The following is a 24802-nucleotide window of genomic DNA, read 5'->3' as shown; positions in this document are numbered from 1 at the left end:
CCAGATCTAATTGGAAAATAACCAAGTTGGCAACACTGTTATTAAGAGAACAGCAAAGATACAAAGGTACCCATAACTGCATAGTGGCGATATCTAGTGAGCATATTTCAACTTATATTTTTAATGAAAACCAGTCGGAAGCAGAATTGGAATAGCCAGGGAAAAAATTATTTTTTATCGAAAACTAAGAAACATGAAAAATATACCTTACAATTATGAAAAAAATACTTATGTAAAAATAGTGAAATAAGCGAAATAAAAAAATATATATATGCAAAGACACAGGAATCCAAGCCCTAGTCATAACTAAGACTCAGGTTTATTCTTTTTTTTTTTACGTCGGTAGAAAGAACTTTTACTTTTACTCGATCACCTAGATGAACAATTTTTCCTCCCATTTTGGAAACATGAATAAGACCATCATTACCAACGCCAACATCAGCAAAAGCACCAAAATTTGTTACATTTGTAACACGACCCGTGAGAACTTGGTTTACTTTCAGGTCTTCAATTGCCATAATTCCAGTATGAAATAATGGAGTTTCAAATTCTGAAAAATAAAAAAAAATTCTCATAATACTGATTCATTATTCACGAAAATAAAAAGTTGCAAAGCAGAATGTTTTGCATTGTTCTGCGAGCCCTCAGTTGATTGAACTGTGATGAAAAATTTTGACACAGAAGAGTTCTTTTTTAAAAAAGATTTTTTTCTGTGCAGTCCATCACAGTTTTCGACATTCTGTTCTGAGGATAAAAAGTTTGAATTCATCACAGACAATGCCATTTAAAATGACTACAGCATAATTTATGAGCCAATATCAGTAAATGATGAATTCGATATATACCAAACTTTTCCAAGTAATAACCTGTAGATTATAAGTTAAAAAAACATACTAATTATACAATGGGGATTGTACACCTTACTGTTTCTCTTCAGAAAGTTTGGGATAAGAATAAATATTTTTAGACATATTAAATGAGTATACAGGATGCATAGGTAACAGGGCATATGAAATATTACTGGTGAACTTTTGATGCTAGAAGCATACTTCCAGGGCCGCAACTAGATGCTTGGTCACCCGGGGCAAGCACACATTTTAACGCCCCCTTGTAATTAACTTCACCCATGATCTGAAGGTTGCTCTTGAAAATGAAGAACAGATAGACACCATATACACAGATTTTGAAAAAGCTTTCGATCGAGTAGATCATCATGTACTCTTAACGAAATTACGCTTGCGACTTTGTTTGTCAAATGAATCTGTAGCTTGGTTCGTTTCCTATTTGAGTGACAGAACAAACATCGTTAGGCTGCCATCAGGACATCTTTCTTAACCATATACAAGCACGTCTGGTGTTCCTCAGGGGTTAAATCTTGGTCTTCTGTTACTTTTTCTCATCTTTGTAAATGACTTACCGTTGTATCTTTAAAATAGCCGTTGCCTCATGTTCGCTGATGACCTAAAATTTCATCGATCAATTCAATCCATAGAAGACTGCTTGGCTCTTCAAAATGATATATTGCATCTGAATGATTGGTGTCATGACAACAATCTCGGTCTGAATGTCTCAAAGTGCAGTGTCGTTTCATTCACACGAAAGTTACATCAATTGCTTTACGATTACACCATAGATACAGCATTTTTTTTTACTTGTTGCATTTACCATCTTTATTAACCGTGTGAAATATTATTTGCATATCTCTAGAACTTTTTGAGAAAAAAATGTTGAAATTTATCAAAAACTGATGCAGATGACTTTTCCGAAGCTCAATTTTTAAGCGCATTGTTTGAGAAAAAAAATCATAACTTTTTCAATTTTCAATATATTCAAGTGAAATTTTCACTAAAGTCTTCACAAAAACATACAGAATATGAATAAAAATAATTCATACCCTTACATTTGAAATTTACATGCAAAAAATTATGTAAACTTTGTTTTTGTGGAATTTTTCGTTAGAAAAAATACAATTTTTCAAACGTATTTTTAGACCAGAGGCACAGCAGTTAACAAAACAACTTTTATTTTAAATTTCTCCTAAATAAATGAAGTAAAATACTGGAGAAAAAAAATAATGGTTTCTTGACTGTTAATATGTTTATTCTGGCTCGCAACACAAAATTCATCGAAATAAGACTGGATCGTTCCGATTTCAAATCATTCATCTAGATACTGAAATACAACCCATCATCCCGTATTCCAATTATTATTTTTATTTATTGCTTCTACCGTGCTTGTTGACCATGCAAAGTTTCATGTACATATCTCAAAAACTTTTTGAGAAAAAAAATGTTTTCTAACCTCACGAATGACGTCTCTTAGGCTAACCCCATTCAAGCAATATCATTTGTGAAAATATATCATAACTTTGCAGATTTTCAATATATTCAAATGAAATTTCCACTAAAATACTCACAAAAAAATGCAGATTATGACTAGGAAAGAAAATTTAAACCTTTGAATTAAAAAATTAGATTTAAAAAAAATTGTTGAAATTTAATTTTTGATTCTTTTTACAATAAAAAGTAATGAACCTGTACAGAAAAAGTTTTTGAGGTCATTATTCTGGAAGATTTTAAGTGTGTACATCCCAGATGCGCCTACCTCAGATCTTCTCTCTTTTTCAAGATGACATCTCTCGATAGCAGACGTACAAAGCGAGATCTATCATTCATTCACAAAGTTCTTCACGGCAGAATCGATGACTATTATCTGATGAGCCTAATTAACATCTCCGTGCCATCTCGCGAGTGATGGATTCATAGTTCCCGAAATGTTTTTTATTTACCTCGTGCACGCACGAATATTTTAAATGCTTCACCAATTTTGCGAGAATGCAGAAATTATAATACGGGTGAACTCCCAGATATTTTTCATAAGGATTCCATGTTCTAGTAGGTGCTATATGAATTTGTATATATTTTCTTGTTTTCTCATTTGTCTTCCTCATACTGAATTCTTAATGTATGCTTCTGTTGCGCATATATATTTTTGTATTTTAAGTTTGTTGATGATTTTATTTTTAACGTGTAAATTCAATGAATTATTATTATTTGCTTTTCTATTAATTTTCATTACTTGTATTTTTGTATTCTTATGTCCGTGTGTTTCCCATCTCTGTAATTGGGCTCAGCCTGTTGAGATGTGTAAATAAATAAATAAATGGAGAGGTTTCAGAATGAAATTTGTACCCTCTCAGGTCCAGCGCCGGGGCATGAGGCCCACCTGCTCCCTCTAGTTGCGGCCTTGCATACTTCCAATTAGGAAAAGTATCCAAATAACGTGCAGTACTCAGATGTGTTATTCATGGTGGTGTAAAAGCTGCTGGTACAAAATCATTTTCACTTTAGAGGAGTTTTTGAACTCAAGTCACACAAGTGGAAGCATGTCTCAATTCAAGACAACTATGTCCACTATCCAGTGATCCTCCAGACTTGCCTTCCTAACACCTAGCAACTTCTTCATTGGAACTGCACTATTTGTTCCAGAGCCAGAATTACTGGAGATGAATGTTCGTCTAGATCAGTGGTTCTCAACCGGGGGCCCTACGATATTCCAGGGGGGCCACGGCTACTGATAAGGGGGCCACGAAGAAATTTGTGACATTAAACTTTTTTTAGTCACTCTTTGAGTGCTGGTAGTAAATGTAATCCAAGAAGAAGATGGGTGAAAAATGAAAGCTTGTAAAAAACCCATCATTTTCATGCAATTACAGACGGACAGCCATTTAGTTTAGCACAAAGCTATCTTCAGCCATCACTGAGTGGTCTGATGCGGAATATATTTATAAAAATCGAATAGAGAATGATTGCTCTGGGGTATTTTTTATGAATTTTGAAAGGGGGTGACAATCCATTGCCTCTGCTGAAAAGAAATAAACTGCCCTACTACTGGCCTGCAGCATACATCCTAAATAATTTCAATGCAATTTTTTTATCCTGCAAGAACAATTTTGTGGACATTAGAAAAAAAAATTCTAAAAAGGCATATGACTACATTTAAAGCAATTTAAATCTGTTCATTAGAGACTCACTGCATCTGCTGATTTCTAAAAAAAGTGCAAATTCACACGTAAGTCTTCACTTTGAAATGTCCGTAACCCGCTCAATGCGTCTCTCTGTATCTGTCAACCTAAAATTTATGGTTTTTAGTGTTGATAATACGCATGCAAAACCAATTCAGCGACGCGTTTTCACAATCTGCAAAAACTGCTTGGATTTGATAGTTGGAAATGATGTCTAAATGCCAAAGATTTGGAGTTCGAATCAAAATGAAAATGTGTCAAATATTTGAAATTGTGCTTCGTATAAATGAAATATTTTAATATTGAAAGCTATATATATAGAGATTAATCGTGCCCGTAGTCAAAGTCTCATAAATGTGAAATTTTGTCATAAAACTGAGAGTGAGGAACGAATACCCTTGCGCACAAAGGGAATTTCGAGGCATTTACGTACAACCGAGCCCGTCTTGGCCATTTTTCTTTTTCTCTTCACCCTTTCTTCCTTTTGTTTCCTTCCTAAATTTATAAAAGTAAAAAGGACATGATTATTATAAAAAGGACTGTTTTCAGATCAAATTGCGGAAATTCAATTACTTCACTGCAAAAATGTCAGATTTTTTTTGGGAGAAATACAGTGAAACCCAAAGCGTATTAAAGACCCTTTATTACTACGCTTTGGTCAAACCCCATTTGACCGGAACTCCAAGAGACCCGAGAAATCACTTTGCAATAACGAAATTTCGTTAGAAAGGAATTTCAGATTTTTATATTGTTCCTATGTAAACATATCCGAGGGATTAGAAAAGTTTTCGTTAAAACGATATTTTTCCCGTTATAATGGTATTTGTTAAAATGAGAGTTGACTGTATTTCGTCTCAAGTTATTTTTTCACGTGTATATGCAGGCTGCATGGGTAACACGGTGTATGACACTTTACTGGCGGCTGGTTAGTCTTAGAGACATACCCAAGTAGAAAAAGTATCCAAATCACGTAACTCAGATATGTCATTCATTTTGTAAGGGGTTGTATAGCTATAAAATAAAAAAACAACTTTTTATACCGTCCCCGTGTGCCAAAAAACCCAATTAAGAAGTTGTTGCTCTGTCTTTCCCGATGCGAACTAAAATAATTTCACGTTTCTAAGTGCAATATTCACCGACATATGCAAATTCGAAAAATTGAGGAAATTTGGGAAAAACAGCATTAAGTGCGGGTAAAATGGTTTCCCCTCATTCAATGCTGTTTCTTTCCAACTTTCTTCGAATATCTCAGTGAAAATTTGAACTTAGACAGGTTGAATTTTTTTGTCTGAGACCAGGAAACAACTTATTTCCAATTTGGTTTTGGGGCACAGGGTGTCCGCATAAAAAGTTAACATTTTTATTTTACTAACTATGTAACCCCTGGCAACATGAATCAAATATCTGAGTAATACACATTATTCGGGTACTTTTTCCAACTAGAAGTATGCCTCTAGGACCAATGGTTCGCCAGTAAAATGCCATACGCCCCGTTACCTATGCGCCCGTATATGAAATATAGAACGGACTGTTATGTGAAATATTGTGTTGTGTTTAAGCCAACACGCGCGTTGCTTCGTTCGCCTGCGAGAGAGCAGTCACATTATGAACCAAAAAGCCACTTGAAGGTAGCTTGTCATCCAACGAAATATCAGATTTTGACCGTATCAAAATTAAAGTCAACAAACTGATAATTTTCTTATTTGAAAATCTGATTATTTATATTTTCCGATGGGCTTGAAATCCTGTTAATGAATCATTATTATGTTCACACGAACAGTTTTGTCACGGCGTACATGATTTCTCTGGAATGAATGGTTCAAACAAATATTTAAAAAATGTTCACATGTATTTTAGTTCATTTTTTTAAATTCATAGTAGGGCTACAACATGAACCTATATCTTTGATACATGTATTATTGTTGAAAACGATGTGGAAGGTTGAACTTTTCAATTGGGATTCATTTGTGTGGCTACTCCCTCATTACTACTTTTATCCGCATGAAGAGAATAAAATTAACAAGACTGCTTGCTACCACTTTTTGCAATTTTTTTCATTATAAGAATGCGTATTTTGGAAGCTACAACTGACATTTCTCAATGAATCCATAATCATTTACACACAAAAAAATAACTAATTTGGAAATAATAAAAATTTAATCCAGTACAGTAACTTGACATTGTAACATGACTGAAGACATTGTGCCGTCTTCAAAGCACAGAGTTTACATTGATTAAAAATATTTTTTTTTAATTTGACTGACACAACACATAAAACATACAAATCAAACTGAGAAAAACACAAAACAATAAACTTCACAAAAAGTAACATTACGATGATACAGACACTTTGTGACCCCAAGGAATTTTTTCTATTTTTACTATATTCTATTATGTTTATTTTGCTTTATCGTTATTTTCATAAATTAAAAATTAATCAAATTAAATTCAAAAATATTTATACTTCAGACAATTTTTGAATAATTATCTTCCAATGGGAAAACGGGGGGGGGGGGGGGGGGGGAGGAGAGAGAAAGGAAGGGGGTGTAGAAAATTATTCATGTTCGCAAGGGGGCCACAGGACACAGGAATGAGAAATGGTTGAAAGGGGGCCATGGACAAAAAGAGGTTGAGAACCACTGGTCTAGATCAGTGATTCCTATTGTGGTTGTTAATGCCCCTGGGGTGCGATGGAATGTTCCAGGTGGGCGGTAGAAGCTATGGATATAATATAGAATTTTATAGGTTGGATTGCAGTGGGGGCGATGGGAGAAAAAAGTTTCTGAAGAAGGGGGTGATGGGACAAAAAAGGCTGGGAAACTATGGTATAGATCAGCGGTTCTCAACCTTTTTTGACTCATGGAGTACTTTCAAGTCAAAAAATTCTAACGCGGGTAGAATTTTTTAGAAACGTAGGCCAATTTTTTGATTATTCATCAAAGTTACTGATTTATATATTTTTACTATTTAAAAATATTTACAATCATTTTTCAAATTTTAGTTTTTTTCAAATTTTGTTTGAGCAGCCGCGGAGCCCCTGGAGAGTGCACAAGGAGCCCCAAGGGCTCCACAAATCACCGGTTGGGAACCGCTGGTCTAGATCAATGGTAACTACTCCAAAAAGTCTATCAAGATTTCTGGAGGAAGTGGAGATCTGAATTCCAGCCAGACTCCAACAGAGGCCCAAGTGGTGTTATGCATCAAAGGATGTTGAAGTAGGATGTCTTCTACTCATACAGAATGAATTGGTGTCTCTGTTGCAATGTAAGTTAGCCAGGGATACGGAAACACACCTCGGAAGTGATGGAGGAGTTCAAGGTTATTTACGCACTTCGTTAAGTTTAAAAGGTCTATATCAAAGCTATGCCAACTTTTCCAGTAGACTGATACAAGTGTGATCACCCAGAGAGTTCATGGGTCATTACCAGAGAAAAAAGAAGTTAAAAAAAGAGAAAACTATCAATTGCATCTCTTAAGAGTGTATTTCCTTGCAGACAATATTCTTGTGATGCTGTCGTCTGCTTTTTGTCAGTGTATGTCGTTGTCGCCTGTTTTCCTCAGTGTGAGTGCCATCAGGTAGACATGTCTTGAAGAGCTGTGGGTCCATCCCATTTTAGTTTGTGTTTATTAAAGTTTTTTTTTTATTATTTTTAAATGAGTTCAACTCACTGTGCATAATATTCTTCATACTGTTCAATTATCTGAATAATAAATTAATAATTTTATATAACTGATTATCAATCATATTTTGTAAGTGTTTGCCCTTTTTTTATTTGCAAAAATAAACACAAAATACATTTCAAAGACAAAACAAAATCTCACATAGAAAGGACAAGACATGAACACATAATAACCATATTGGGCCCCAAGTGACACAGCACCTTTCCAGGCCAAAATTATATTTCTCCACCATTTCCCAAGAACCGTGTGTTATGTCAATAAATATTATGTAATAAGATTTGAATGTTTCAAAAAGTTATGCACTGTAAAAATTTGAATTATTAGATCTGAAATTGTTGAGTTACGATGTATTTCTTATACAAAAATAATAGGTACCGTATATACTCGTGTATAAGCCGAGTTTTTTTGTGGAAAAATTCGTTCCTCAAGTGGGGGGGTCGGCTTATACAGTTTTTGATGAGAAACATCAACCCCCATAATCAGTAGTCATTTTTGCAGCAGTGTTCGAGAAACGGGCCCATGTTCAAACCCCACATGGAACGGATTATGTCAAAGCCGAGGCAAAGAAATCGAAAACATCATTGGCTTCGATACTAGGGGGGATAACGTCGATTGTGTACAGCTTTTAGATGTGAGCATCGACAAGACTCAGACTATTTAAGGAATTTGTGGATCGAATGGATGAGTTCCGATGATGAAGAAACTACAAAAAGTGGTGCCTTGAAGAAACCTGACATTGGCCTAGTGTGCTAATGGGTGCATGAGACGTGGAATTCTGTTTCCGCCGATCCTTCAAAAAGTGTTGCACCAGCAATGCGATGGACGGAACTGAAGATGTTATCCTGTTTGAAAATGACAATAGCAATGACAGCCCAGATGAGGATAAAAACGAAAATGCCGCACCCTGTGGGGATCTGGTGAATTACGATGAGTTTGGAGACTCAGAAGAAACGTGTTAAAAAGTTTGAATCATTTTCTATTGTAAATTTCCGCAATCTATTCATTTTCCATGAAAATATAAGTATTTTTTTTTCTCTGAAATGAACAGATTTTTTTGGGGATCGGCTTATACACGGGTTTTCAATTTATTGCGGTTTTGGTGGTCCTGAAGTGGGGGGGTCGGCTTATATACGAGTCGGCTTATACACGAGTATATACGGTATATTACATGGACTCATTTGTTTCACAATGCTATTCATATATGCACAGTAGTGTATTTACAAGAGGCAATCGGGCTATAGCCGAAAGCCGCAAATTTTGAGAAAATACTCTTTTTTAAAATTCATGTTTTGTAAACATATGGAAGTGCCATGTGTCGTGTCATAAATAATATGTAATTATTTAAGCATATTGTTTATTTTTATTTGTTTGTGTTTTCTTCACACAGATTGCTGTTGAAGTAAAAAAAAGCATATGATTATCTAACCTCGTATTTACAGTGTTATTCGAAGCCTACCAAAATATCATTGTCACAAGTAGCAATGCGAGGGTGAGAAAACGTCCAGTGAAGCAAACAGCGCTCATTTCAGATTAGCCTACTGAAGGTGTTGGGAAAAAAGACATAGTTCAGCAGATATTCCCTGGGGGGGGGGGGGAAAGAAGCTACCTTTTCTGATAAGTTTATAGTTCATGTATTTTGTGAGAGTTTTCTTTAATGATAATTTATGAACAATCACCACAATTCAATCTTAAATAATTTGGATTTCTCTGTAATACTTGTATTCAATAAGGCGTAAGACGCGTGTATTTTTATGTGATACATCGATAAATTGAAAAAAGTTTGAGCTAGTACTCTTTTGGGAAATTAAAGTAAAAGAGGCATATTTCATGTATTTTAGTTTCATTTCAGGTGCAAAGCCACATGAAATTGACTCACATCTTGGTCTTAATACAGTTAAATCATGTTTTCTCTGCAATCTTTATATTGCTCTATTACTTGCTATTCAGATGTGTAACAAACATTACAGGTGAACGTTTTACATTTGCAGTTTAAAATATTTCTATACATCAGAGATAAAACCATGTGCCCAAAAGGGAAATTTTCTGATAGCCGTTTGAAGTGTCTTTAAAGTGGATATCATTGTTAGTTATTGGAACAGGATTTCATGTTCTATACCTATGTATACATACAGGGTGTTTCGTTGTGGACCGACAAACTCAGAGGGTTGTTAGTAGATATCAAGAGGAACCACAACTGCAATGGAACATGATGTTGCAAACCATGTTGAGAGGGTGGAAAATCGCATGTGTGTGTGCAGGCTCTGAGTCCAGCTGCAACTGCTCGTGTATGTGTCGAGGGGAATCGGCAAACCGTTGCAGCACGGTTTCTTCCATTTGAGAAGTGCGTACATTTGCAACATATGAAAATTACATTCCCGGTTCAATTAATTATTTTATGTATTTCAATATTGCACCACAGATGACAAGAATGAATTATCACATCTTTCTTTTTAAAACATTTATTTGAACATCCCAAGATCAGATCGCACAGAAATAATATTTCACTCAAACTTGGTTATCAACATTAGATTTTCATTAAAGTTTTCTTTTAACAACATAGGTTCTAGAAAAAGTTTCTGTCTCACCGATTACATTCTGTCAAACCACCATCACAAGAGTCATACGATTCAATTAAGAGGTTCGTCCCAATCATCACTCGATGATGTCTCCACAGCATCAGGGGAGTGGGCAACCAACGGCATCTCAGACTAACTTCCATGTTAGCAGACTCAATCTAATCCAATTCGATCAGTAATGTAGCAGCCATGTGAAGAAATTTGACAACCACCAAACCATTAGCACATTATGTCGGTAGAGGCAATCGCCAACCAGCGTAGCTGTGCCTAAGTCCGCTACTCAATCAATGGTTCATGATGATACAAGAGCGATGTCCGGCACTCACCTCACCGGGCGAAACGCCTTAGTAAGAAGAGCAGTTCAGTACATTTTTGACTCAGTATATTTGCGCCCGTTTCCAGCATACCACGCTATTTAAAGGGGCCATTCCCAGCATTCCTTGTTTCACCAGTCAGGATGCGCGACCTTCTGCTGAGGAAAACTAACACATAATGACAGGCAAGTGCTATTTGTATAACTATTCAGAATCAAAATACAATTATGACAACAAATCTTGCAATACTGATACTGAAATGTAAACAATGCTGGCTGATCGGCGAAAATCTACAGCGGACCGGTTCTCGGAGGTGAATTAAAGATCAGACAATAAATAAAGATTTCAAAATGACTAGATCTAGGATTACTCCGCACAGGGGGGGTATTGTTACACATCGAACGGTCTCCCTGCATCACTCCGTGCTGGGTGGAAGGTCCAATCTCCCGTTGTAGTCGATCGATCGTGGCGAAGGAGCAATAACAACACTGTATTCTAAGCACAATTGTACGCAATCTAGATGGCGGTCACTTATGCAAAAAAATTTGTAGAAAAATCAACTATAAAGACTGACAACGTCTAGTATACATGCAATATGGGATATTGAATGCCCTCATAGCTTAGTGCATGACATTAGAAAAATACTGATGGACAACAAGAAGATTACAATACATTAGGTGAAAGTTCATGTAGGCATTGAGGGGAATGAAAAAGCAGATATATTCGCAAAAGAGGCTAGGCTACAAAACATCAACATGAAAACCACCTAATGAAATTACAGCCATCCTACATTGAAACTCTGCTCTTGCAAGAAGTGTCAGAGAAATGGCAACACCATTGGCAAATATGCACAACTGGAAAAAAGGTCTTCGACATAATACCAAAAGTAGGTAAAATGAAAGAAGTCATGCCGAGAGAAATAGTAATGTTCCTCACAGAACATGGTCCATTCGGTGAATACATGCAAAGGTTCAAAATGAGCCAGATTAGCACATGTAGATGCAGCCATTCGGGAAGTGTGATACACTATAGGACACAGTGCAAGTACACAAAGGGGATACCATTTAGAAGCACCACCAAATGGATGAGAGATCTTATGGAAAAGTGAAATTATTTTACAAAAATCTGCAACAAGAAAACGGAACAACCGAAAGAATACAAATATGTATGTATATACACTGACATAGCATGATTATAATTTTGCAACCATGAACATTTCTATGAGCATGTAATATTTGCTCCCAGTATGCATTATAGTAATGTTTATGTGCATTCCCAATTATGTAAAAAAAGGGAAACTTATGCTATATAAATAATATATATGAGTCATTCAAATGTGAATGCCCAGCACTGTGAATGGAGGCTATGTTTGATTATCCCATTACAGTGGAGGCTCTGTGTTTTTATCTGTGTGTGTATATATATATATTGATATTCTGTAAAAAGAAAGAGAAGCAAAACTGCTCAGCATTGTGGACGGAGGCTTTGTTTCCTTGTTTCCCGTCACAGTGGAGACGTTGTATATATTTTGTATGTACTGTGCATTTAGACCATTCAAATCTTCCACCTCAACATGCAACTTCATTTTCTTACTTGCCCCACAAATCTTCTCTTCACTTTTGAAATCCCAAGCTTCTGTCTCCAACCCTTATGTGCCACTGGGAGCACATGCAATTTTTCTCCCTGGTCATTGGGTTCAGCTATACATTTTTAGTCAAATATCTTGCACGTTACATCGACTTGATAACTGTCTTCATAGGAAGAAGGATGTGAGTGATTTGATACTTGCGAGCATGGGGAAAGGGGGCCACTGTTATTAATCTTTGCTAATTTCTCCAACACAACCCTGCCTCTTTTGAGATAACGGAAGCTGCTTTGCATCAGTCTGTGGTTGTGAGCAGTTCTATCTATCTATAGAAATTATGTAATGCATTACTGATTTTGTTGCTAGATTATAACCAAATATGCAGAAAGTATGGTGCATACATTCCAATTAAAACTATCAGTGTTTTTCATCGATTTGTAGATGCCTGAGCATAGCTGCCAACTTTTGAAAATGAAAATTCGGGAGATTTTCGCGCAAACCCGTATTTTATGCTAAAACCACTCCCTGTTAAATACAATAGCGATTTTTCCAAATAAAATAGGGATTTTCCAAACATAAAAGTTAAAGCGTAGGGAATAAAATCCCTACTCAAAAACTGAAGTCAAATTAAAATAGGGATTTTACACACATGGAAGTTAAACCCTTGGGAATAAAATTCCTACGCAAAAAACAAGTGAAATTGGAGGCCAAAACTTCAATAATATAAAAATAAATATTGTGTTCAATCAGAAACGCTGTGAACAAACATTCTCCGCGAATGACCCCAAAATCATCGGAAGATGAAGGAAAACACCGTCAATTTTTGAAGAACACTGACTTTTTGTAACGCTTGCTTGATGGTTTTTTTTTTCATTTCACGAGTGATGATGGCAGTCTTTCCATGACCGATGTTTATGTCCGTAACACATAGCTGCCAAGTCTCCCGAATTTTTCGGGAATCTCCCGAATTTTAGCTTCATTGCTCGACCTCCCGAAAAGTTCTTAAATCTCCCGAATTTTTACGAAAATCACAAAAATCCCTAATTGTCCCTAAACATTCCCTACTTCATTAAAAAAAAATCCCCGCTTATGAAAACAATCCCTAAGAAATTTCTTGTGGGGCATGAAGCCCTTTTTTTTTTCGAAATGACGTCACACGTCGTAAATGGGGAAATTCCCTTTTTAATGAAGTTTTACAAACCCTCTGATGGTAACAAGAAAGTTGTTTGTCATCCTGCAGGGAAATTTCCAAGGGTTTAACTTCCATGTGAGTGAAATCCCTATTTTAATTTTACTAGTTTTTAAGTAGGGATTTTATTCCCTACGCTTTAACTTTTATGTTTGGAAAATCCCTATTTTATTTGGAAAAATCCCTATTGTATTTATTAGGGAGTGGTTTTAGCATAAAATACGGGTTCGCGCGAAAATCTCCCGAATTTTCATTTTCAAAAGTTGGCAGCTATGGTAACACAACTTGTAAAAAAAGGAAAAGTCGGCCCTCTTCTGGAACGTTTGATGAAAGGAAATTCATCGGAATAAGTATCTTTAAAATTGATTAAATATGTTTTTGCTTATCAGTATTCATGCTTTGTTATATCGCACGTACGTAACTTCAACAAAAGAAATTTTGACCATATACGCGTCACTATAATCTTCAATTATTATCCAGGACTATTGGCTGCTAAGCCATTTCCCTGCAGGATAAGACAAGCAACTTCCTTGTTATCATCAGAGGGTTTGTAAAACTTCCTTAAAAAGGGAATTTCCCCATTTACGACGTGTGACGTCATTTCGAAAGGGAAAAAAAAGAGGCTTGATGCCCCACAAGAAATTTCTTAGGGATTGTTTTCATAAGCGGGGATTTTTTTTAATGAAGTAGGGAATGTTTAGGGACAATTAGGGATTTTTGTGATTTTTGTAAAAATTCGGGAGATTTAAGAACTTTTTGGGAGGTCGAGCGATGAAGTTAAAATTCGGGAGACTTGGCAGCTATGCCTGAGGATCGGAGGTTGAGCACCCCTGTTATATGGCAATCATTGTATCGGAGTAGGATACGAATACAGGATAAAAAAGTAAAAAAAAAAGTAAAATTTAGGTGCAACTATATATAGTACCACTTTTTTTCTTATGTTTGTTCATGATTTATAAGTAATGGCATAGGAGGGGTGGAAAGAGGGTGAAAAAAGTTAGACTGAAATGGGAGGGGGCGACAAAATTTGTATAAGCCCACAGGTGGCAAAAACATAAATACAGCCCTTTATATGCACACACATTTAAGTTTGTAATTCTCACAGAGATATATACATATATCTCTGTGGTGGTCGAGTGGTTATAGTGACGGACTCGCGATGTGAGGATCCGGGTTCGAACCCCACAGTGGTGGTCGGTTGAAGTTGGTTTTCTGTGGTTCCCAACTTCAAGGCGCAAATGCGAGCCGATCTCCCCGTTAAAAAAGTCTCGCCACAGAGAGCAACAGTCCTACAATGATAAATCATACAATCATAACACTTCACTCATAGTTAGAAAAACTGGTGGCAGATGGCAGCACTACACATAACAAACATTACACCGAAACAAACTTTACGTCAGGTTGCACTACATGTACACGCACATTCCCGCATATACTGATTCGTTGGGGGGTTCCGCGGGGGGGGGATGCATTTGTGGTGTAGCAGTAGTAGGTAGGGTCTCCAAAAAATGGCTAGGGGATCCATAATGTTCTTAAGTCAGCCACCTCGTTGGGCAATTTGGCTGTTGTGGCGTTGTATTTGTATTTATTTCTTCTTTTGTCTTTGTGCCATGACAGCATGAAAAAATGTCAGTTTGATTTGTTTTATATATATATATATATATATATATATATATAGCTCCAATTAAAATTATCCCAATATTTTCCATTGATGTTATTTATATTGTATTCTATGAAAAACAGCCTTAAAATATAGTTTCATAATTTTGTACACTTTTTGCATACATGAAAGCATCATATTTATTGCTATGATTATCAGCAGTCGACTGAAATGAATTCATTACTTTTGGAGTAGTGAAAAAGAAACATTTTTGAAAAAGGTGTTTATTTGTTTTTGGGACTTAAAATTCATGTTTGATTCTTGCTAAAGTTGTGTTTGTTCTACTGTAACCAATTGTTTTCAACACAAAATTTATGAGTCTGTAAATGTATAAGTGTCGAATGTCCAGTGTATGACAATTTATATTGTTATCATATACATTACATGTTTGTATTATTAATGTTCTTGCTTTTGTTGTATGTGCTATTTAATTTTGTGATATTGATTAGGTAAGCCCCCCCCCCACCCCCAGGCACATAATCGATAGGTTATAATTCAATAAATCCATGAATAAAAATGTCCTTTAAAAAATCTCCAGCTATTAAATATTTTAATTTATGAAGTAAGACTATATAAAAAAACGGATTTTATTAGTTAATCTATCACATTGCAAGTTCCATTTTAAGTCGGCCTGTATAATAACTCCTAAATATTCATATTGGTGTACTCTTTGTATTTCATGACAATTGCAGTTTCTATGGGTTTGTCGGTGGTAAATGTGTGTTTTAATAGAGATTTCAGAATTACAGTTTATGTTACTTGTTTTAATGCATTGATACTGAGTTTTGTGTATGCTTAATTCGAGTTTGTTTTTGGTCATCCACTGATTAATGTATTAGAGGTTGTCCTGTGTTCTTTTATTTTTATAAGGTTCTTAATGTTGTCATCTTTGATGTAAAGAGCTATATCATTAGCGAATGATATTACTTATCCATTGAATTTATCCATTCATTCTATCTCATGCCATTCATAAGATATTGAGATATCATAAATCATTAGCATATTTCTGTGCTCAGATGGCAAAATGTAATAAGTCACTTTTTCCAAAATTTCACTCAAACAACAGAGGCAAATTCCAATTTGCCTCTGTTGGTTGCTCATAAACCAAAAGAGATGGACGGAATTTTGACGAATGAGATTCCAGAATGTGAACTCAATTTTTTGGGAAAATTGACTTGTGTGACATTTTCCCATCTGACCACAGATTTCTGAAAATTTATTAGAACTGATTAAATGAACTGAGTGTCTGATTAATTTGAAATATGCTTTCTAATAGAAATGTGCTAGTATTGAAATGCTAAGAATTTCCCACGAGTTTGTTTCCCCTTCAATATAATTTTATAACAAATATACCGGGTGTTTGTAAACTGTTCAGAAAAATTAGAGTGGTGATATTACATATCACGACGATCAATATTTATTATGGAACTTATGGTCACAATCCTCTCACACACACACACAAACTGTCAAATAAAATCTGTTTAAACCGTTATAAACCTAAATGGATAATATTCTGAACACTGGATATTGGATAATAATATTCGCTGGTATATAACATGATGAAAAACTTACTTTTTTGCATATTACAATGTTTTATTTTTAAAAACCAATTTATGACAATAATTGAAAAAAAAAAATTTTTACACAATTTTTAATTTTTTGTCATACAAAAAGTCTAGAATATATAATACAGCCGAGTCTCATTTACCCAACCTTCGCTTATCCAACATTCCATATTATCCAACGTCCCACCAAAATGGAAAAAAAAAACCATATCAATCGACTAAAGGTATAAAATCAAGCACCAACTGTTAAGCCTCTCAGAATTTCACATAACGAAAGAGTTAAGGCTCTAGAAACTGTAACTAAATACATTAAGCAACAAGAAGAAACTATAGGAATCGATATAATGATGCAAAGATGAAGAGACTTGGCAGCGAAGAAAAAACATTCATCAGGAAAGCTTGACTGCGATCAAAAATTTCTTTAAATCATCACTGGACTGAACTTTTTAAGCAGGGTTGGTAAAAAAACTGGTTTTTTAAAAAAAAACCAAAAAACCGGGTTTTTTTGGTTTAAACCAGGTTTTTTGGTTTAAACCGGTTTTTTGTTTTAAATAGTATTAACATTAAAAACAATGAAATTTCTGAAAAATAATTCAAACTTCTAATAATTAACTAAAATAAAATGTTTATTAATGTAATTAACACTATTCCCATACTAATTAATCAGTAAATATTTCTTGCATTTTAACAAAAACTAACTTTTGCAATTTAATTATTTCTTGCTTAACTCAATGGATTACTGTGTGTTTGAAAATTCTTTCAATGTTGTTATTAATCATATAGTATATAAAGGTTTTCTCCAGTTACTTTTAGTATGCTTAATTATGAAGCTATTTTGCAAAAAGTAATAAAAATTAGGTGAATATAATGTATTTAATGAAGCATAAATAATGCAGATTAATTAGCAATGATTTACGATATGCAGGGTGATTATATAAGAACTAACGTTCTGATTTTAAAACACTGTAAAAAAGAACGATTGTCAGAATGACTTGAAAATTGACATGAATATTCCTGAAAAAATGCAATTTTGTTTGATAAAGGGGAAAAAATACTTAAAAATGTAAAATTAATGACATCATCCAACATGTGGGAAATTTGCTCGCAGAATGGAAACGATAGCCAGTCATGGCAAAATGATACCTTAATTATAGCATTGCACGATTTCATAATTCATGGAAACATCACAAAAAACGAAGTAATTGAACAAATAGCTACAACTTACTTAAGAAATGTTAAATATGTTGTCCAACCTGAGGTTGAAAGCACAAAAATTGTTGTTCAACAACAGAATCGGAGTATGCCATGGTCATGTGGATGTGCTTGCAATTCACCTTTATTAAATCAAACGCACCCCATGTTAATATTCCTGAGGAACTTCTAACATATAGGGAATGTGCCGAAGATTGCAATTCACCAAAGTTTGCAATCTGACCACTGTTTATAACATTTCGAGGTAACCCCCACAGCCAGAAGTTGCAAGGGTTAAGGTGCATCCTGTCAAAATGGGTCTTCAGCAGCTGCTTTGCTGGTATTACAATGTGCATCTTGATAGAAGTTCTATCCACACACTGATGCTGTGGAAGTGCTGAAATGATGTGGTTGCACAAAATATTATACTGCTGGCCAGTACTGCATCATCTACTTGCACATTTTACACTACTTGCACTTTTTTTCCTTTTGCAAAAGAAACTTCCCATTGCTTCAGGAGTATCCATGCAAATTTCCAAGTCATTCTGATCAGTACTTATTGTATAATTTTGGAATCAAAACTTCAAATTATAATCACCCTGTATATAGCTGATTATTTTTCAGAAATCTGTTACTACTATACAGTAGAACCTTGATTAACTGGGCTTAACAGTGTGTGTGTGAAAGTATAAAAACAACAACTATTGAATATTAAGACTAGGAGATATACAGTAGGAGATGTGCTACTTCTTATGGGAAAGAAAATGAAAATGTATGTGAGGTAATGTAACTACTAGTGTGTACACTGGTCTTTGTCCTTTAAGGACAGCTAGTGTCTTTATTGTATTATAGGACCACCTGCCCCTAGCATGATGGTGTCACTACTGTTGCTGCTTTTTTGTGAATAGAAAAAGAAACCCTGTGAGATAATACACCACTACATTTAGATGTGTGATGCAATCCTTATTCATGAATTTGCTAAAGATAGAGCATCAGAATACAGCCAAAGGTTAGAAAATATAGTAAGAATGAGAAATTTTGGCTTCTGTATACAACTTTAAATAACTAAGACACTTCATATGAAAAAAAATATATACACTCATTGCCATAAAAATTTGCGCACCAAGAAATAATAGTGGGATCGAAACGAAAGTTGGCCTGAAGGTACATGTCGGGCAGATATGCAAATGATTAGAAATGCAGCGTGATTGCGCATTGCGTAATGCCACTAGAGGGCGTTGAACTTCATTCTCCTTGAAGTATAAAACAGGTAAGCAGAACTTGCTAGAGTGTATTTAATCGTTTGCAAAGGAAATGCTGAGGTAGAGATGCCGTTATGCCGCCATCGAAGACCATATGAGCAGTTGTCAGAGTTCGATAGGGGAAGAATCATCGGGATGATGGAAGCTGGGTGGTCAGCTCGGCGAGTAGCTCGTCAACTAGGCCGTTCTGATTTTACTGCGAGGTGGTGTTGGGACCAGTGGACAGAAGAGATGTCATTTACACGGCGACCAGGTTCAGGACGCCCTCGACAGACCAGTCGTCGAGAAGACCGTAACATCATCCGAAACGCACGCGTAGAGACAACTGCCTCATTGCCCGCTATCCAGACACAGGCAGCAGCTTCACTACGGGCCCCTGTGTCTTCCCGAACCATCGCAAGGCGCCTGGACATCTGGTATCATGGCGCCCATTACGTGTGCTGCCAATGACACCCACCCACCAACGCCTCCGTTTGGAGTGGTGTCGAGCACGATGGGATTGGACTGCAATGGAATGGAACCAGGTCGTCTTCAGCGACGAATCGAGATTCAACTTGAGCAGTGATGACAATCGTGTTCGTGTGTGGAGGCCCCGTGGTGAACGCTTCAATCCTGCCTTCGCTTTACAGCGACACACTGCTCCCACAGCTGATGTCATGGTATGGGGTGCTATTGCTTACAATACACGGTCACCCCTAATATTGATCCATGGCACAATGACAGCCCAGCGGTACGTCCATAACATCCTTCAGCCACATGTGTTGCCACTCATGGCAGGGCTCCCAGGAGCCATTTTTCAACCAGACAATGCTAGGCCACACACAGCAAGGATGTCACAAGACTGCCTCCGCCACATTACCACCCTTCCCTGGCCTGCTCTATCCCCAGATTTGTCACCAATCGAGCATATATCATTTGGGACGGCAAGTTGGACACCCTACGAGGTTGGTCGAACTAGAGGCACATTTACAGCAACTGTGGAACAAGATGTCTCAGGACATCATACAGAACTTGTATGCCTCAATGCCCGCTCGTATCGCATCGTGCATTCGCGCTAGAGGGGGTCCAACAGAGTACTAAAACTTCTGTTCATCTGTACTTTTTTCTGCAATAAATGATCCTTTTTCTTGGATTTTCTAATCACTTACTTATATCAACGTAGTACTTACATGTGTAAAATTTCGTTTCATTTTGGCGACTTCTTCTGGGTGCGCAAATTTTTATGGCAATGAGTGTATATTCTGGCCACTTTTATGAGACTTTTTGAAAAAAAACCACTTATAAAATCTTATGACATTTAAAGATATTCCATCAGAATGTACCCCAAGAATATAAAATGGGGTAAAAATGGAACATTTTGGCTAATAATGAACCAATATGATATTTTTCACGGAAAAAAATTATATTTAGGCAACTTTTATTTGATTTTTTGAAAAAAACCAAACTGGTTTTTTTAAAAAAACCACTTGGTTAAAACCAAGGTTCAAAAACCATGGTTTAAGCCAACGTGGTTTAAACCAAACAACCCTGTTTTTAAGTACTGTATTTAACTTCAAAATATTCTGTAACTGTAAGTTCATATTTTCAGTTAATTTCTTCTGTTGTTTAGTTGTAAAACATGATTGTTAGGTTTGTAATGTGTTAAATTATAAGTTTGAAGTTTAATAGGCTTTTTCTTAACTCCCTATTATCTGACATTTTTGCTTATCAGACATTCTGCCAGCCCGTTTATGTCGGATAAGCAAGACTCTACTGTACATAATTTTTTGGTCCATTTTATTAAAACTATTGTGATTGCCTATGTTCATATCACTTAGCAAAATGGAGCTGTTTATTCAAAATATGTGTAATGGAATATCAGGGTTAGGTTTTTGACCCCAGAAGCTTACTCAGTATTGAAACAGTCAAAAACTAATTGTCAATGTTGACAAATAGTTATTTTAACTTATGTTAAATAACAAAAAACTTACTTTTATGTATAAAGTGTTTTATATTTTGAATTATATAATTACTGAACAAAAAATATCATTCTGGTATTTTAAATTTTCTGACCTGCCCAGAATTTTATTCTATAGTAAAAATTCTCGTGAACATCTGCCAATACACCAATTAAACTCCTTTATTCTCCCCTAAAAATTTCCCAGTTTCAGTTTTGAAAACCATGGTTTAAACCAGTGTTTCCCAAAGTGGGCGATGGAATGGTTCAGGGGGGGCGATAGAAGTTACAGATTTAACATAGGATCCTATGGGTTCAGTTGAGTTGGGGGGGGCGATGAGAGAAAAAAATTTCTGAAGAAGGGGGCGATGGAACGAAAAGTTTGGGAAACTATGGTTTAAACTATCAAAAACCTTGGGGCGGCTCACCAAAGACTGTGGCCAACAGTCGCCAAGTGCTTAGATCACCACGTCCATGTTTCTGACTCTACAGACCAGAGCAGAATGCTGATTCAATATGTTGTGTTGTCAATGATACATAGAAATTATATTGTTGTAGTGGTGACCAAGACAACACAACCTTCTGATAACAAAAAGGGGAAGAATCTACTCAGCCGAAGCCCAATGCGTGCAGCACCCCCGATGCCATTACGATCAGGGTAGGACATTTTTTGAAATCACTAGTTTGTTTGGTCAGGGGATAACAAATATTTTTATTTTCGCAATTATATAACTAGATTTGCATAATAGTCTGTATCCAATAATGCCTAATGATAACTCTCCTAACCCTTTGCCACCTGACCCATCACCAGAAAACTTACAAATTTCTCGCATTGACTCAAAACTACTGCCCATATGGCGGCAGAATACAAAATTACGGTTCATTCAAGTGGAACGTTGTTTTTCAATATCTGCCATAACTAACGATGCTACTAAATACAATAACATGATTGCAGTTACAGATCCAGAAATGCTCGCTTCTGTTTCAGATATTTTATTGAACCCACCCGAAACAAACAAGTATAAGACCCTTAAACAATGGATAATCGAAGAATTCTCTGATTTGAACACACGTCAAGTACGCAAGTTGTTGTCCGAAATACAGTTGGGGGACAAAAGACCTTCACACCTATTAAGGGAAATGAGAGATTTGGCCGGCAAATCTGTAAGTGATGATTTTCTAAAAACTCTATGGCTCCAACGTATGCCATCAGAAACAGACCATCCTATCACATAGCTGCCAACTTTTGAAAATGAAAATTAGGGAGATTTTTGCAAGAACCCGTATTTTATACTAAAAACAATCCCTAATAAATACAAAAGAAATTTTTTCAAATAAAATAGGGATTTTCTGCACATAAAAGTTAAACCCTTGGGAATAAAATCCCTATGCAAAAAACAAGTGAAATTTAAAGCCAAAACTTCAATGGTGATCTAAAAAAAAATATTGTGTTAAATCAGCAAAGATGTGAACAAACATTCTGCGTGAATGACCCCGAAATCATCGGAAGGTGAAGGAAAAAAAACCGTCAATTTCTGAAGAACACATGACTTTTTGTGAAACTTGCTTGATGTTTTTTTGATTTCACATGACAATGTTTCCACCATGACAATGTTTATGTTCTTAACACAACTTGTACAAAAATAAAAAGTCTGCCTTTTTCTAGAATGTTTGATGAAAGGAAATGCATCGGAATAAGTATCTTTAAAAAATTAACTAAATATATTTTTGCTTATCAGTATTCATGTTTTGTTATCACATGTATGTAACTTCAACAATTAAGGAAGTTTTGACCACATGCGCGTCATCAATCTTCAATTATTATCCAGCACCAAAGCTGGTTAAAGAGTAACTCTTTAACCAGCTTTGTCCAGGATTATTGGCTGCTAAGCTATTTCCCTGCACGATAAGACAAACAACTTTTCTTGTTTCCATCAGAGGATTTTTGTAAAACTTCCTTAAAAAGGAGAGAGAGAGAATTTCCCACTATTCCTCCCATTTACGACGTATGACATCATTTCGAAAGGGAAAAAAAGCAGAGGCAAAAGACGTTTTGCCCCAAAAGAAATTCCTTAGGGATTGTTTTCAGAAGCTGGAGTTCTTTTTAAATAAAGTAGGGAATGTTAAGGGACAATTAGGGATTTTTTGTAATTTTCATAAAAATTCGGGAGATTTAAGAACTTTTCAAAAGGTCAAGAGATGAAACTAAAATTTGGGAGACCCGGAAAACTAGGTTGACTTGGCAGCTATGCTATCAGCCAGCTCAGAGAGCTTAGATTTGAAAAAAAAGTTGAAAAAATAGGAACACCGTCGACAAGAAATAGGGAAAAAATGGAATTCCCGAATTACCGTGGCATTTAAAAATGTTATGCCATAGAGATTCACACATTATATATTTTAATTATAGTATTATCTATTGATATTTTAAGAAACTTGAGTTCTAACGAATTTAAAAATCTTTTATTTCCACAGAATGTACGATCAAAAACAATGTAAATAGCAAAACTAAAAAGAAATTAATAAAATTTCTACTGTTACTTGAAAAGTCCAATTAATGATTGTGACCCGTTTTTTCCCGTGCTTTTCGAAGAAAGAAAAAAAACCTATCTAGGTGCCATAGAAATGTAGGCTCTTCACAGAGAAAAATACACAGCCTCCATTTCTGAAACACACGTCTTCGTGCGCCGCAACGCGGTGTGCAAACCTCTACAACCAACATACGACGGCCCATTTGAGATACTAAAAAAAAATTACAAATACATGTTTCTCAAAATTAAGGGAAAAGAAGAAGCAGTATCGCTAGATCGCATTAAGCCTGCCTTTTTTGTCGTCGAAGAGGACAGTCAACATAATGTTGAAGCCCCTGAGTCACCCGTAACCACAACAACTCGCTCCGGGAGACGCGTGCGTTTCCCAAGACATCTCGTGTCCTACGACACTGGAGGGGGAAGTACTGAGGTGACTCAACGGTACATGTAGTCTATCCATAATGTACGTGTGGCAAACTCTTGCATCTGCTTCTTGCTTGCACCTGGATAGTGCAGCAAGCGACAAAAGATAAGGACACTCACACATACTCTTTTAACTGTCTCGAGACCAGTCGGTCACATTAATCAGCTCATTGTTATATTTAAAAATGTTTAATATTCCTGTGAAATAAATTGCATTAAATTTCAACTTCAAAGTATGCTATACAAATAATACGTCACAATAAAAAAATAGAATAAATTGTTTTCAATCAATGTAAACTCTGCCCTTGAAGAAGGCACAATGTCATCAAGTTACTGTACTGGATGAAATTTGTATTACTTCCAAATTAGTTTATTTTCGTGTAAATGATTATGGTTCATTGAGAAATGTCAGTTGTAGCTTCCAAAATACGCATTCTTATAATGATAAAAATCGCAAAAAGTGGTAGAAAGCAGTTTTATTAATTTTATTCTCTTAATGCAAATAAAAGTAGTAATGAGGGAATAGCCACACAAATGAATCACAATTGAAAAGTTCAACCTTTCACATCGTTTTCAACAATAATACATGTATCAAGGATATAGGTTCATGTTGTAGCCCTACTATGAATTTAAAAAAATGAACTAAAATACGTGTGAAAATTTTTTCAAATATCTGCTTGAACCATTCATTCCAGAGAAATCATGTACGCAGTGACAAAACTGTTCATGTGAACATAATAATGATTCATTATCAGGATTTCAAGCCCATCGGAAAATATATATAATCAGATTTTCAAATAAGAAAATTATCAGTTTGTTGACTTCAATTTCAATACGGTAATAATATTGAGACGAGAGCGGCACGGGA

At 35.7% G+C, this 24802-nt stretch overlaps 1 protein-coding gene across 12 annotated transcripts in view; it reads right to left on the bottom strand.

The window, feature by feature from the left end:
- Positions 1 to 270: 270 nt before the first annotated feature.
- The window catches only part of LOC149086538 (S1 RNA-binding domain-containing protein 1), a 542948-nt gene continuing 518416 nt past the window's right edge, over positions 271 to 24802 (bottom strand). For all 12 annotated transcript variants that reach the window (XM_089256006.1, XM_089256010.1, XM_089256008.1 and 9 more), the window contains one exon: positions 271 to 550. In XM_089256006.1, coding sequence (XP_089112132.1) covers positions 297 to 550 — 254 coding nt within the window. In that variant the 3' untranslated portion in view covers positions 271 to 296. The remainder of the gene's footprint in view (positions 551 to 24802) is intronic.

Source organism: Pholcus phalangioides, unplaced genomic scaffold, assembly GCF_987345545.1.
Source record: "Pholcus phalangioides strain wild (caught in Gottingen) unplaced genomic scaffold, Ppha-v1.0 ptg000004l_1, whole genome shotgun sequence".
Classification (NCBI taxonomy): domain Eukaryota; kingdom Metazoa; phylum Arthropoda; class Arachnida; order Araneae; family Pholcidae; genus Pholcus; species Pholcus phalangioides.
The sequence above is the reverse complement of the archived record's forward strand: the minus strand, read 5'-3'. Positions and strand labels throughout refer to the sequence as shown.